The sequence below is a fragment of the Aulonocara sp. 'chitande type north' Nkhata Bay genome, linkage group LG16 (genome assembly GCF_057382095.1).
Source record: "Aulonocara sp. 'chitande type north' Nkhata Bay isolate Kocher_YH1m ecotype deep benthic linkage group LG16, A_spYH_male_GT1.1, whole genome shotgun sequence".
Taxonomy (NCBI): Eukaryota; Metazoa; Chordata; class Actinopteri; order Cichliformes; family Cichlidae; genus Aulonocara; species Aulonocara sp. 'chitande type north' Nkhata Bay.
Window position 1 is genome coordinate 34411775 of NC_141359.1, and position 15563 is coordinate 34427337.

The window sequence follows — 15563 nt, forward strand, 5'->3', positions numbered from 1 at the left end:
TGTCGTTACAACAAGCGGAGCCTTTATCATGGTACTGAGAGCATATTGCACACATGGCCTGCTCAGTATGCTAATGACACGGCATGTAGAAAAAGGAAAAACACTCATGTTGTGAAATCAAGTACTTGATTTCACACCGAGGCAGAAAGAAGCAGGTTTACATTTTGAGGCGGTAACTTTTAATCAAACGAGAGCTTAAATGAGAACTTTTGATGGCTGACTTTATAAATTAACAAGTTACTTATATAAGCTAATATTAATTACAGCTCATTCATCATTTTGAAGTGCTGTCTTTGGTTATTAAGATTTTCAGCTGAAATTAAAAGCACTTTTTTTCCCTTTTCTTTCCATGGTGAACTCTACCATTCCCTTACTGGTTTAGCCAGTTTTTCAACCAGTCAGCACTTTACCTAACACCACACGCTGTTGGCATTTTTGCATAGCCAAAGACCTACATAAGCAGACACCAAAGGGATACCATAAATACCACATCACACTATAGTTCACAACTCATTTGTTCCTTTTTTATTTTCCTTGTTTCCCCCCAATCCCCTTTTACTTTTGTTTTTACTTGCTGATTACGTTTAGATGCTCAAAAATCTTTTTTTTATAGTTTATAAATCAAATATGATTTGAGTTAAATACATTTATTCCTAACAGTAACCCCTTTATGGTGAGAAATTGGTTGTAGCGGAGAAACCAATCAGGGAGAGAGGCTGATGCAAAATTAACACAGGAAACAAAAGAAACAAACGTTTTAATTAAAAACAGGAAGTAATCAAAGGAGATTGATAGGGACATGAATAATAACAAGTACCCAAGGAAACTTACTGATAATGGAGGCTAGAAGACCTACACTAAACATCAAGATAAAGTCAGGGAAACACAGGAGGACAAAGACAGAAAGATGTGACAGAGGGATGAACAGAAGGGAAAACACTGAGGGAATCTTAATAGAAACAAAGACAAAAGACCAGGAACCAAAACATAGGATGCAAAACTGAAACTAATCATTAGAACAACCACTGGAAATAAAGCTTGTGATCTACTAGATTGTTGAAATCAATGCAGGAAACCAGAAATCTGCCAAACACAGAAGTCAAACCTTTAAAACAGTTGTAGTAAGAATAAAAATATTTACCTGGAATTCCAAACCACAAAATAACAAAAATCCAAGGACTGTGACAGGTCCTCTTTCATAGGGTCCATATTTAAAAGTTGGAGGACTTAAAGTAAGTCCCAGATTTGTCACCAGGACAAACCTCCTTATCAGGGAGCAATGGGTTTTGGACTTTGTCTCTTTATTATTCAGACACCAAGTCAGTATTTGATGCCCTGAGACTGAGGATATGTTAAACCTGCATTCTTGATAAGCAAACAGTTGAGAACCTCCTTTTCCTCATATTTCTTAAGAAAAACTGTTTAATTTTAATACAAAGAGCTTATGAATTGGATCAAAATGAAGGACCATCTTTTAAGCTAGACAAATTTTAGATATGCTGACTATGAGAGAAAAATTAAAAGCAGGTGAAGGATGAGGGAGAAACAATAACTTTTTTAAAGGACTCATAGTTGAATTAGTTTGTATAGATAAAAAATGCCTCAGATCGCTTAACATATGGACCATTTAGCTTGGTTAGACATTGTCCAGAGGAGCAAATAAGTGAACAGTTAATGTCTCTGACTGTTTTTAGGTGAAATGCATATTTAAATGTTTGTCTACACAGGACATCCCACAGTCAGAACAGTTTTATTTAAGCATCCTAAACTGTCACTCCCTATCTGAAAAACATGTCTTCATTTGCATTATTTTTCACATGTGAGGTGGCTGTTTGAGCCAAACATTTACCGTCTTTCTGGATGTCAGCTGCAGCTCCTTTAGCGTTTCTTAGATCTGCTGCCACTTTGAATTCAGGATGATAATCGTGCTCTCTTTGAAGACGTCAGCCTGTCAGCGTCAAGCAGTTCTTCTAACTCCACATTTGAGTCTTGTTCTTGACATGAGTGAGAACATTGAGAAAACAATGTCTAAAATTAGTTTTATTTCATCCTTTCAGGTGGATTGGAACCAAAGAAGTTGACCTATATTAAATCGAAAACACGAGCCACTCCGAGCCAACAGAAAGAACAGACGAGACTTCAGCTGGCCAACTGTAAGACACCACATTTATTTAAGAGATAGTGTATAGTGAGGTCCATATATTTTGAACACTGGCAACTTTTATTTTAGTTATCCACAATAACAATCCAGTTATAGCTATGTGGTGTGATATGCCCTTAAAGTGCAGACTTGTATTTGAACAAATATGATTCTGGACTAAGTGTAATTGGGAGAGTGTGATCCAAACGACTGAAATATTTAACCGCAATATATAAATAATTTATAATATGACCTTTCTAATGTCGAGGCTGGTAAACCTAACTCCTGGAGAATTTTCTTCACTCAGCTAAATGTTGCGAAAAGAGTTTTTCTTTAGAAAAAGAGAGAAATCTTTGTTGTATGATTCACGGAAAAAATGCTTCCCAACACACTTGGAATAATCTCTGGACCTTTTACTAGTTTAGTTTATGAAGAAATATGAAAGAAATCTCTAATGCTGGTCCATTAAACAACATTTAACTCATTCACTGCCAGCCATTTTCAAATCAGGTAACTTCCCACTGCCAGGGTTTTTGAGCATTTTTACTCATTTTTGAAGAGCCACAGAAAACTGTGTGTTATGATCATATAAACGCTGAACCTACCAAAATGAAGAACAGACTCTCTTCTTTCATCCAAAAAAAAAGCTTGTTTCTACCATTTTCCATTCTTTAGTAATCAGCTGTAGAAGAGAGGTGGGTTCCACCAAAAATGCCTGTTTTGACCAAAAAAAGGGAGAAAACGAGCTTTTTGTGAAAAATACATTTCAAGCAGAAAAGTGCCTTTGACACTAATATTTCTTGCTTTGTGACGAGGTTGTATTCTAGCCCCTCCCATTGAAAAACGTAATTGACGTCTATAGACGTCAATGGCAGTCAACGTAAGTTTTTCAATTGACGTCTATAGACGTCAATGGCAGTGAATGAGTTAAGTTAACTGAACAGGCATATTTGGACAACTTGCATGAAAATATGTGACTGTGTCAAGCTTTGCTGCGTGGTGGGCAGGATGTAGGACCCAAATGCAGGAAGTAATGGGAAGTAAACTCAAAGAGGCAGCTTTATTTTGACTGTAAACTGTAAACTTTCTGTAAACTAGAAACTGGGACCAAAAACTCCAACTGTAAACTAGGAAACGGCTAAGAACACAGAGGGAAAAACACAGCATAGTGAGGATGCAATGCAACAAAGGGCAAAGGAAAACACAGGGCTTAAATGCACAGGCAAGACGACGAGAGGACCAGAAATCGCGAGACAAAGAAAGTGACATTAGGCAAGGACTATCAAAATAAAACAGGAAGCATGACATCACATAGACGCAGACTTGACATGGAAACAGACAGTCTCTGGAACAGAGGGAATACTAAAGCACTAGACTTGGGACACAGGGAAAACATGGGAACAGAGACTAACCACAGGCTGAGATAAACACTAAGGGAGAGAGGACTACGATCCCTGAAAACTAAAGAAACCCAAAAACATGAACCTCAGTAATCAAAGAATATAATTCCATAAGTTGAAACACAAATACCGTGACAGACAGTATGTGCAGTTTAGACAGTCTGCACTTAAAGCTCATGGCTGAAAGTCATATAACTGAAGCTTTAATATGTTTTTGCACACAGCTAGAATAACACATTTAAGTCAGTATCTAAAAATATATGAATTTTTAACTGTATGCATATTTTACATGATACACAGTTTATTTTTATTTTCAGATTACCACCACCGAAATCCAGTGAACCAAATAATTCATCTGTAAAACATGCACTGAACCATTAAAACACATGGCTTTTATGTGTAATGAACTTTGATCTGTAGCCTTGGAAAATGCAAAATTATGAACCCTCCAACTGCCGGGGTCACAAGGACTTTTAAGGACTAAAAACAGTGTCAGAGTTTGTTCTAAGTACTGAAAATTACATACTATTAAGTTGATTTTAACCCACTGAAAAGGTTTACTGGCAAGTTTCATTAAAGTTTCATACTTTTTCAGTTTTTATCTACCAAAATAAATGTGAACTCTTCTTTCGGGAGACTCGTCAGACACGTTCAAATGCTGCCTTTAAAACCTGTCACTGGAGCTGGCAGTTATAAAGACAGACCAAGATTCAGTAATTTCACTTTTTCACACTGCACAAAAAAAAGACTAATAACTTTTTCTTTCAAACTACACTTTGCTTTCAAGCCCATTTTCATCCCCACTGAGCAGAAAGCACGCTTAATGGTAGCAACTGAACACATGACTAACACAAGTTTGCCAAACATCATTTGCATCTTTCTACACTACATTAACGCTGGCATTTACAACGGTTGTGTGTGTAGTAGTAGGTCGTGAGATGTGCCTGTGGGTTAAAAAATAGCCACAGGTTATGAGCAATCACAGCAAGATGCACATAAAGATTCATGAATACCTTTTTATTTATAGAAACACACTCATCGAAGTGTTTCACACTCCTCAGCAGCCCATTTCCAATATCTTTATGCAGCGATTACAGAGAAAAGGTTGAAAAATAACAGGAAAAACCAAAACAAGTCCAGAACAGTTTCTCAGTCCTCTTTAGTAATTATTCTGCAAGTATCTGGAAGTCTGCTGGAGGGATTAAGACCATTCTTTTAAAAGATGTTTCCTCATGTGTTGCCAGTAAAATTCCTCATTAGTGTTTGGCTGTGTTAGGATCTAGTGACTATGAAGGCCATAAATGCTATTCACATCTTTTTCATCCTCATCAAATCATTCAACAAGCCCGTGTGCCATTTTGATGGGGGATCTGATGACCAGGTGCACCACTTTATGTAAGGCCCCATAGTGTGTTAGGCCCTTGTCGCCTTCGTCACACAAACTGAGACAATGACCCACATTGTGGTGTTGGTTCAAAAATTCATAAGTTAACACTGCAGGAGTGTCACTTTTATCCAGTGACTGTGAGAAAAGCAGTGAAGGCTTTCATGATATGTCAATAATTCCAAAGAAAGCAGGTGGAAGTAAAATAACTTGTTTGGAAAGCCAACAAAAAAGTTGAAATTTAGCTGAGTTATGGCAGAAAAGGCACATGTCCTCCAGCTGTTATCATGATAGCAGACAAAAAATAGCTTTGCTATCATGTCACAGGTATTGCTGGGCAATGAAACAGTCCAGTTCAGTAGATTTATTTGGCACATGTGGCTGCCTTAACAAGTGGACCTGAACTATGATGGCATCACATTGTAAGGGTCAGGGATTCAGGTTTTTCCTATTGATTTTTCACCCACCTTTATATTCCTTGAATCAGACTAGTTATCAGTTTTGTTTCAGACTATGTGTGGAACACGTCAGGAACACTCATCAACATGCAGTGACGGATGTTGCTGTTTTATCTTTGCCCAATGGGATCAGATCACAGTTGTCCTATTTCAATTTAAACCACATTTTATCCCAGATACATCTTATGTTACCATAATTTAAAGTGCTTAGGAATCAGTGACAAGACCTGCTGACATTTTTTTTTTTGTGTGAAATTAATTCTCTGTATGCAGCTGCAGTTGAGGAACATAAAGTGGAACCTTAAGGCAATGTTCACTCCTCAGCCACTTTATAACCAGCAAGCAAAGTCAATGCAAAAGATCTACCATGTACTTTTATGCCCTTTACCGTATACAAAATAAACCAAACCCCACTCTTTATAGAAAAAAGCACACTGAGCTACACAAGCAAACACAAATTATAGCCTGTCCACAAATATATGAAATTGTGGCTCAGAATTAAAATAGCAAGTACAAAGCTTCAGTTTAGTTGCAGATGAAGTTGCTGTGCTGGTGGACATGGCTCAGCCCAGCTCTCAAAAAACTGCTTATAAAAAGTCACAACCTCAACTTGTATAAAACCGTGAATATCCATAAAAGTTGCTTTATGTACCTGAGAGTGTGAGATCACTTAAAATCACAGGAAAGACACTGATAAAGAGGTAGTGTCTGCGAAAAAAGCTGAAATTACAGTGGATCTCTGTGGGGCAGTTTAATGGCAGTCCTCTTACTCCAACGAGTCTGCTGGCTTTGAGGAAGAATTTTCATACTTTTTAGAGATAAAAGGATCCTTGTTAAGTAAAAAGTGTGAGCTCAGCAGGAGGCTAGAAATACAAATTTTCAAAGGACTGTTTCTGCTTTTCACAGTCCACACTGTGGGCTCCAGAAATACTATGCAAAAAAAAATAGTGTTTAAAATTGTTTAACTTTTTTATCCTTTCATTAATAATAGATCAATAAATAATAAAAAATAAATTAAAGCGCATGACAGTAAACCGTTAAGTCATTTTCCCTGCTGTAAATTCGTACTTTTGTTTACTTTTTTTTGCGTATCTTTCTTTTTTTGCAGGTATTGCTTATATATTTGTAAACTTATTTATTTCTCTACCCTCTTTTTATAGTTTTACATTTTAATGCATTTCTGTATCAATGTGCAAAAGAAGAGGCTCTTATTGAGTCAATTTATTGGTTGATCAATAAAGTTTTATTAATAACTTTTTTTTTATTTCTCCATTCAAATGTAAATTCAAATGCCAAATGTGTAACAATAAATGCAGATATTTATTGATGCTATTATTTTGGTAACAGTTTATCATTTTTTACAATTATTTATTTATTAGTTTTTGATTTTGGCAGACCCTGCTCTCTATAATTTTCCCCCAAAGAAAGCCTGTGAGCTGATTAATCATCTTTAAAGGCATTTCTTAAATATTCCATTATATTATTATTATTAATCACAGTTTGGGCTTCTCCTTTAAACTAGTCTCATTTTGGATATTGTTTGTGTGGTTCAGAGATCCACTATCTCACTCTGCTCCACACCTTCTCTTTTTAGAGTTTCTGAAGCTGGATGAGTCAACTTGAAGAGAGAAATCATGCGACTGGGTGGACTTATCGCCGAGCCACACATGGAGGACCTCCAAATCCCACAGTTTGGATTCTGTGTCCGGATGAAATGCTCAGAAGTGGGACAAAAAGCCAGCTTGGCATTGTTAGGCTTCCGCCTCTGCTCAGTGTAGCGTTAAGATACCGAGAAGCCTTTCAGGTGTAGCAATGAACTGTCTGGCAGCCATTTTGGAGGTCTGCATCTTGTTTGGCATCAGCTGTGAGCAGCTGATTGTATTTATCTGCAACAGACTTTTCTTCACAGAAAAACAGGTTTTTTTCTTGAAAAAAAGTTTAAAATGTACATTTAGCATGTTTAGCATAAAAGCTACTGTAGCATTAAAAAAGAGCTACCTATAATCTCAAAATATTCTAATTGTGGGTGTGATCACGGACTATAAAAACACAATGGACATAGCTATGATTAGTCACCCACTGGTTACCAAAATCCTGTATTTGAAACTTCAAGTGCAGCAAATTCATTGTCACCATCTTAACATTCTCAAATCTTAAAAACCTATCATACATTTGAAAAATAAAAATAATTTAAAATAGACGGAACCCATAAACTCATCAGAAAAGCACCTACTAAAGTCATAAATCAATGGAGAGGAGTTAACATGAGTCAGAACTAAATTAAAGGAGTTCTTCCCACTGTCTTTCATACACGCGAGTCTGAGGAGTTGCCCCCTGCTGGCTACGAGAAAGAATGCAGGTTTAACATACTTCCACATTGGTTTCATGTTTCCAAGCTGAAAGTTACATTGATAAAGTAGAGCTTATGTTAGTAACAAGCAGCTGTTTTTCACATATTAAAGCTTACTTGTTAAGCTTATTTAAAGTGGTCATGAAACGCTGCACATATAAAGGCAAATTTAGACATGGAGCCCTGCTCTCAAAAACTGACACAGATGTAAAACTGTCTGTGAAGCTTGATTTAAGAATTAAGTGCTTAGAGTTAAAGTTTTAAAAACATGTTTATGCCATCTTCTGTTAGTACGGAACATTATGTCACCAGCTTGGCTAGTTGCTGCTAACAGCGACCCTGATAAGGACAAGCGGAAGAAAATAGATCAGAATCAGAATCAGAAAGGGGTTTATTGCCAAATGTTGAGCAGGTTTACAACATTAGGAAATTGCTGCGGTGCTTCAGTGCAAACATGACAGTATAAACAGATGGATATACTGTCTGCTTTCACTCTCTATTTCTTAAGCAATAAGTGGTTATTTTTTGTTTGACTGTCTGCATTAACACAGGAAAATCCACCTGTTAGCTGTAATTTTTGGGTTTGTAAAGCACTTTTTTGAGACCAGCAGACCAGACCACTTGGTACACTCAGTCAGACATGGAAAAATCAGAGTTTCTGACTCCAGCTTGTTGGTCCAGTGAACCACCTGACTCAAACAGGCACTCCTCCACACTGTCCTAATTTCTAAAGTGCTTTACAAACCTGAACATTACAGCTAACGGGTAGGTTTTTCTGTGTCAGTGCAGCTTGCCAATCAGCTACGTAAGAAATAGAAAGTGAAAGTGGACAGTATATACTTGGTTTTAACATAAAGCTCATTGTTGCACCCATGGGTAGCACAAAAGTGACCCCCTTAGATTGATTTTTATTGTTCGTGTCCTTATTTTTTCCACATTTATTGGTTCTGTACTGGTTAGCTAACATAAACTAATGTAAGTCTGTTGACCACAACCAACCAACCAAGTGACATAATGTTCCCAGTGGCACTAAACACGTTTTTAAAACTTTTACTTTAAGCTTTTATTTCTTAAATTCAGCTTCACAGGCAGTTTTACATCTATATCAGTTTTTGAGAGCAGGGCTGGTGGTATAAATTAGCCTTTATACATGTAGTGTTTCATGTCCACTTTAAAACGGACCTGACAAAACCATTTCCGTTATTTTAGTCTACATACAGCATTCATTCACAACAGCGATCTACCAATTTTGATAATTTTTGAAGTCTAACTGCATGTAGCATCAATGCAGCCCACAGAGACTGTGATTAGCATTTTCCATACTGTTGTTTCCTCCTATGCATTTCCAGTTTCTGTTTCTTCTGTTCCCATTTTTAAAATTGACCGGATGAGAAATTTGGAGAGAAACGCCGCTCATAGACTATGCCATAGGCTCTACATGGATTCAAAGCAGATGTGCAACAAATCTGTCTGTACTGTTAAATTCAGTTTTTCTCCACAACATTTCTGGATTTGGACGCTGTAGCTCGAGGGAGCCATGCTAACCGTCACTGTTGAGCTTCAGCAAAACTTAGAGGATTGAATACCGGGTGAGTCATGTAGGCTGTGACAAACAAACATAAGCGTTTCACCTGCAGACCTCCATAATGGCACTGGCTGTCTCTCCTTAAAGGTCATGTAGCCACATTTATTTACATTTCCCAGCCATGTGTGAACATTTTATTAAAGGTTTAAGATTTAAGTCTGCTCCAGACAAAATGACGATCTAAGCTAGGATACATACATAATATATTTTCCCATGGGCCCACCAAAACTCGAGATTACAGTGTTATCCTATGTACAGCACTACCTACTGATTGCCATTTACCTGACTGAGTAATGTGATTCTCTAAAGTGTGCGCTAACTACTTTTTATTGTCACTGTGTTAATATCCACTTGCATGCACTCAGCCTCTATAATTTACTCTGATCCCAGTGATGCTTCATATGGCCTGTTTTATTACAAGAAGTTTTTTTAAAAAAAGCTTAAATATTATTTCACATACTCCGACACTGTTTTGTAGGTAAATGTTGCACGTTTCATTTTGAATTTAAACTCCTCACATGTGAGCTGCTTTTTGTGCGTTTCCACAGCTATGACATCAGGACAGAGCAGTGAGTTTTGCATGTAATCTTAGAGTGGTAACGCACCCAGTTGTCAGCATGCTAGCTCAGGGAAATTTATTGTCTCTGGTTGAAGCTGTGGGTTAAACTTTAATACGTACAGCTTTCATTAAAGCATGTGAAGAGATCCAACAGGGAGGATTCACATGTACACGTTTCTGTCACAGCAACAAAAGACCAGTTACGTCTTTTTTGCTGGACTGAACTCTTCCATTGCTTTGCTCATATTTAAGGTAAACTAAAGAACTTGTAAATATATTGAGAACTTCAGCTCTTTGGACATCCTGTTTTATGGGGCACTTGTAAAGTAGTCCAGAACAGGGGAAGCTCTATGAAGCTAATGGTGAAGGACATTTACATTTTTAGGCTCCAGCAGAACATCTTTATTTCTGGACTAATTCAAGAGACCCTCTCTAGTTTTTACAAGAAATATAGTAGAACAGCTTCTTAGCGTAAGCAAATCAAAGCCAAGAGTTCCACCACTGATTTTGGGAATGTAGAACGTTGCCACAGTTAAGATGCGCTTCAGCCGGAATCACGTACACGTGAATCCTCTCTTTCCTGGACTTAATATTTTCCGCGTCATAGTTTGCACGTTTTATCTCTTTAAGAAGTACACTGTGTCCTGTTCTTCTCTCTTTTGTGTTACAAATATGACTAGCTCACTGTTTGGTGTTATTTTTTTAATAAAGTGACTCAGATATCTGGCAGCAATTCAAGGGTTGCACTTTTCTAAAATTTTCAAGGCAAGCAAAAGTACAGAGACCCCCCCTTATTTTTACTAACTCGAGAGCATCCCTTGTGGAAATCAACAGTGTGACAGTTTTCAATTACACGGCAAGTTTTTTAGTCGAACTTTTCGCAACTTATCAAAAGCTAACAGTTCTACCACTTTCTTTTCAGAAAGTAGAAGAACTCTAAAGTCACATACACGTGAATCCTCTCTTTCCTGTCTTGATCTTTCCCGATTGCCACTTCTTTTCTGCACATTTATCTGTAAGATATCTGAGTCTCTGTCTTTAAGAAGTACACTGTGTCCTTTAATCTGCTGTTTTTGGTGTTCCGAATGCATCCCGGCACATTTGACGATTTTAACCCACCCGTCCCCCTGAACTTTTATCGTTATTTATCATGTGTAGATATTTGCCGAGATGCATCTTTTCACACCATCAGTAAGAAACTGATTGCATATACAGAACATGAATGCACCTGAATCTACATATCAGACTCATCAAGGTGATGATAGCCATATTCTTTTCACATGATGTATAGCTACAAAGCACCGCACATTATCATCAGTATTAACTGTATTTACCTCTTCTTTGTTGATGGTAATATTTGTAAAAATGCAGCAGTAGCAAAACATTTATATGTGTAATAAATATGTAGCGTGAGACGAGGATCAGGGAACAGATTGGCTGCACTGATACGGGTAGATGAAGCATGGCGTCTGTGTTTTTAAAACAGCTCGCATCACGAAGAGCGTCACTCTCACAAGGGTTGTATTTTTCTAGCATTTACTCCGATGTCCTGTATTTGTACCTTGCACTGATGAGTGTATTTTGCCATTTATTAGCACTTGTTGTCACTCACTATCACAGTAACTCTCCTCCTAAATGTCTTTATATTTTCAGAATCCAAATAATAACAGTGATGTTCTTGTGTCATCTTATCAGTACAAACTGAGAGTTGTTTATTACTGATATTCTTTGTTTATTGTCAGAGAAAAAATAAACGATTTCAGTACTGGGACGACATTAAGGACGTTGTTTGTGTGTTGTCATTGAATTGCTTTGGCTGGTAGAGAGGAATCTAGATAGATGGGCTACAAAATGAAGCCCAACCAGCTGATGGTGTTATACACAAGTCCAACATATCTAGGATGTCTTTGCATCAACTGGATTCCTAACATCAGCAATTGGAAGTCTGCATTTGGAAGTAATGGAGCAAATCAAATTTGAGTCATACTGACAGTATAATTATTAATTAAAAATGTCAACTGGTTAATTTTAAGCATTAACAGCTACTTGTTTAGGTCTTGGCATTTAAGGGTTATTGGGTTAGGTTTGGAGTAATTCTGGTTTGGGTTAAAATACATCGGTTTTCAAGCTCTTTTCTTGATGAGCATGTTGGTTCCTGCCCACTTTCCCTGGAAAAAATACATGCTTATTACATTAAATACATTTTCCACATTACTTACGAATTTGTCCTTTTACATGAAAAACTATTGTTTTTTTCATGACTATTTCACATTTTCTCATGAGACCCTGACAGACATGGGGAAGTCTACTGCCAGCTGAGGAATGAACTATGAGCTATTACGCTTATCAGTATTAGGCTACAGCTGTACAATTAGGACATTGGGGAGGCTGGCAGATTACAATGGTTAGTCCATTAAATTAAGATTTAGATTTGTGTAAGACTTTATTTCAGCTTTAGGCCTGGTGATGTGTAACGGTATGAATTATGTTGATTAATATTTTTTACTCTCTCAGAGCCCACAAGCTGGGGTTCAGTATTCAGGGTCATCATGTGATACGTGGTTAGGCAGACAATTTAAATGCATAAATACAAGGATAGAGAATTTGGATTTTTGGTAATTATTGGATGGGAAATTGCCATGTGAGATAAGATGTGGTGCTTTTTCAAACCAAGTTAGGGAAGTTAGCTTTTGCGGCTGATAGTTAATGAAACATAACTCGTATCATCAGTTACAATTTGTAAAAACTTGGCTTATAGATATGTAATGACATCTACTATTAACACATTCCGTATATGAAAATAGTGAGGCAGAGCAGTTTGTAAAAAATTAAAGTATCTTTAGCCATCACCCTGTGTTCAAAGGAAGGAAGGCCCATGCACCACGATATCTGGAGTGTAAATGGTCCATGACTGCTAATCACAGTTATAGTGAACTGTTAATAATATTTTTGTGTTATTTCAAGGTATTGTGATTGTTTTAGAAGGTAACAGTGCCATGGCCTGTAATTTATACAGTTGTGGTCAGAGGTTTATGTGCACTCATACAATCGTTGGCATGAATGTCATGATAGTTTTGGATACTTAATTATTTCTTTGAACTGTTCTCTTTCTAGAGAGGAAATAGAGTACAGCAAACATCTTTAATGACTTAAAAAAAGAGTCGGGTGTACAACCTTGAATTTATTTAGGGTTTTCTCTTAACCACACATGGTCAAAAGTATACATACAGGATACATACATATATCAGAAATATGAGCCTCTTTTCAAGCTTTCTCTTGATGGTCATACTGGCTCCTGCTCACTTTTATGGACAAACACGTTATTCATTTCCTATTTAAATTCATTACTCACTTATTCCTGTCCCAATTCATGTATGGACAATTCATGTCCATGTACATGAAAAATGATTGTTTTTTTCATGACTATTTCACATGGGTAAGTAATGCCAGCAGAAGAATTAACTCTCTAAGCTATTACGCTTATCAGTATTAGACTGCAGCTGTATAATTAGGACATGGGAGAAGCTGACAGATTACAATGGTTATCCCATTAAACTAAGAGACAGTGAGACAGTTTTATTCTTTCAGCTTCAGCCCTGTTGGCGTTTAACGGTCTCAATCATGTTTTAGTATTTATTCTTAACTTTTAAAATATTAGTGTGTGCACAAATTTGATGTGTGGTAAACAGAGATGGGCAGTAACGCGTTACTTTTTTCAAGTAATGAGTAAAGTAAGGGATTACTATTGCAAAAAAGGTAACTAGATTACTGTTACTTTCCCTAAGCACACTGCGTTACTAAAGCTGTGATTTTTTTGCGGGAGTGTCTCATGACAATGACGTAAGCGAGTGCAACGTTGGTGGCAACAGCTGTGTGCAGATCAACAATGGATAATATATCGAGTGCGGGAGAGAGTATGAGCGTGCAGCATTTAACGCGTGGAAGTACTGACCGTACTTTGAGTTTGATTCCGTAAAAAGTGACAAAAACATTAGCATCCGCTGTACAGTGCGTGGGAAGAAAACTTCTTTTTGCAGCGAAAAAAACCCCCAAACCTCCGAGCGAGCACCGAGTGCGCTGCCACGGAATCTTCCACTGACCGCTGCGACACACCTGCACCAGGGCAAACATCCGCCTGCCCTGCTCCTGCTATACAGCTGAAAATAGAGCAACAGGACTGAGTCTTTGATTTAATTTATTTTCTGCTGTGTTTCACTTGCATTTATTTGAAAGAGTGAGTGTAAACACAAAAACCTATTTTATTTTATGTGCTGGAATGTGCAGAAAATAGGTTTAAATGTTAAACAAATTTCTTCCAGTCAGAGAGTGTTGTATATAATTACATTTTTGCTTGATGCATGAAGTTAAAAGAATAAAACTAATAAAACAAGTTTTTAAAAGAGACTTTTCCATTTGATTACATTTTGTATGATGGATTATGCAGAAAAAGTAGAACTGGGCTGAAAGATCTATGGCTTTATTACGTATTCAGGTTGTAAATCATGTTTTTAAAAAGTAACTAATTACTTTTTGAAAATAAGTAATCAGTAAAGTAACTGGATTACTTTTGGGGGGAAGAAATCAATAATTAGTTACTGATTACTTTTTTCAAGTAACTTGACCAACACTGGTGGTAAACAAGTCCTTACAAGTGTTCTGTTTAGGATCACGTATTAATCCTTATAGAACAATAACACTGATTTAAAATTGCTTGCGAATTTCATTTTTCAGGGTTACACCTGAAGTTACCTGGATAAGTGTGACCGGTGTGGTTCTGCGTTGTGTCTGACGATAAAAGGTGAAAGAAAGAAAGACCTCCAAATAAATAGCTTGCCCACTCCAGCTCCTATGACCAAATACAAACAGTGGGGAAGAGGGTTAGCTCAATCCACCACAACTTCCAAGCTAGCAAGAATTATCTATTCATGTTAGCATTCACGTTCCCTAGAACACATATGTGGCACACACATTTATAGCATCTAACAAAAAACAGGCATAATGATGACAATAATTGAACTAAAATTGCAATCAGAAACATCAGGGTGGCTAAATATGAATTATATGTGTGTTTTACAGTGTTGGAAAGAAATGACACCAACCTCTCCCACAGGGGAATTGTAGAAAAGGGGAGAAGCAAAAGATGTACACTGTATTTATAGGGTTGCACCAAAGAAGAACAACAATGAGGAGGGGCTCTAACTGATAATGAACATAACTACAGGCTTGGAGGTCCTAAAAGTCAGGTATAAAAGGAACGGTTTGGGGGTTTACAACACATTTTGTGTTATTATGACAAGATGTGATTTATGACCCTGTTACTTAAGCACCTAATCCTGTTTTGTAGCACAGGCTTCTGGTCTGGAGCAGAATGAATGTTCAGAATGAGATCCTCGTGGCTCCTGGATAGTGTCCTCCTTTGCAACAGCTGTACAGTTGGTCTAAAGAACACAGGGCCACAAAATATAAAAAAATTTTTAAAAAAGTTTGAAGTACATTAAGCACAACCCAGTGATTTGTGACAACCATCATCATTATACCCACTGTCTCTGACTGAAGTACACCCTTATGGTGTCATTTATATCTCAGTGTTAACTCTGCTCTGTGTGTGGAAGCCCTGCAGAGGCAATTCAACCATCTGAGTCTAGCTTACTTTTCTAACTGTCTCACAACAATGGAAACAGTTTAAA

The 15563-nt window shown here is 37.2% G+C and overlaps 1 protein-coding gene across 4 annotated transcripts in view; it reads left to right on the forward strand.

The window, feature by feature from the left end:
* Positions 1–11652, forward strand: part of LOC147311955 (nck-associated protein 5-like) — a 108956-nt gene extending 97304 nt beyond the window's left edge. For 2 of the 4 annotated variants that reach the window (XM_086265744.1, XM_086265745.1), the window contains 2 exons: positions 2058–2153; positions 6977–11652. In XM_086265744.1, the coding sequence (XP_086121870.1) occupies positions 2058–2153; positions 6977–6978 (98 nt within the window). In that variant the 3' untranslated portion in view covers positions 6979–11652. Of the gene's footprint in view, positions 1–2057; positions 2183–6976 lie in introns of those variants that run through there. The other 2 variants (XM_086265746.1, XM_086265743.1) reach the window with 2 other exon arrangements.
* The last annotated feature ends 3911 nt before the right edge of the window (positions 11653–15563 follow it).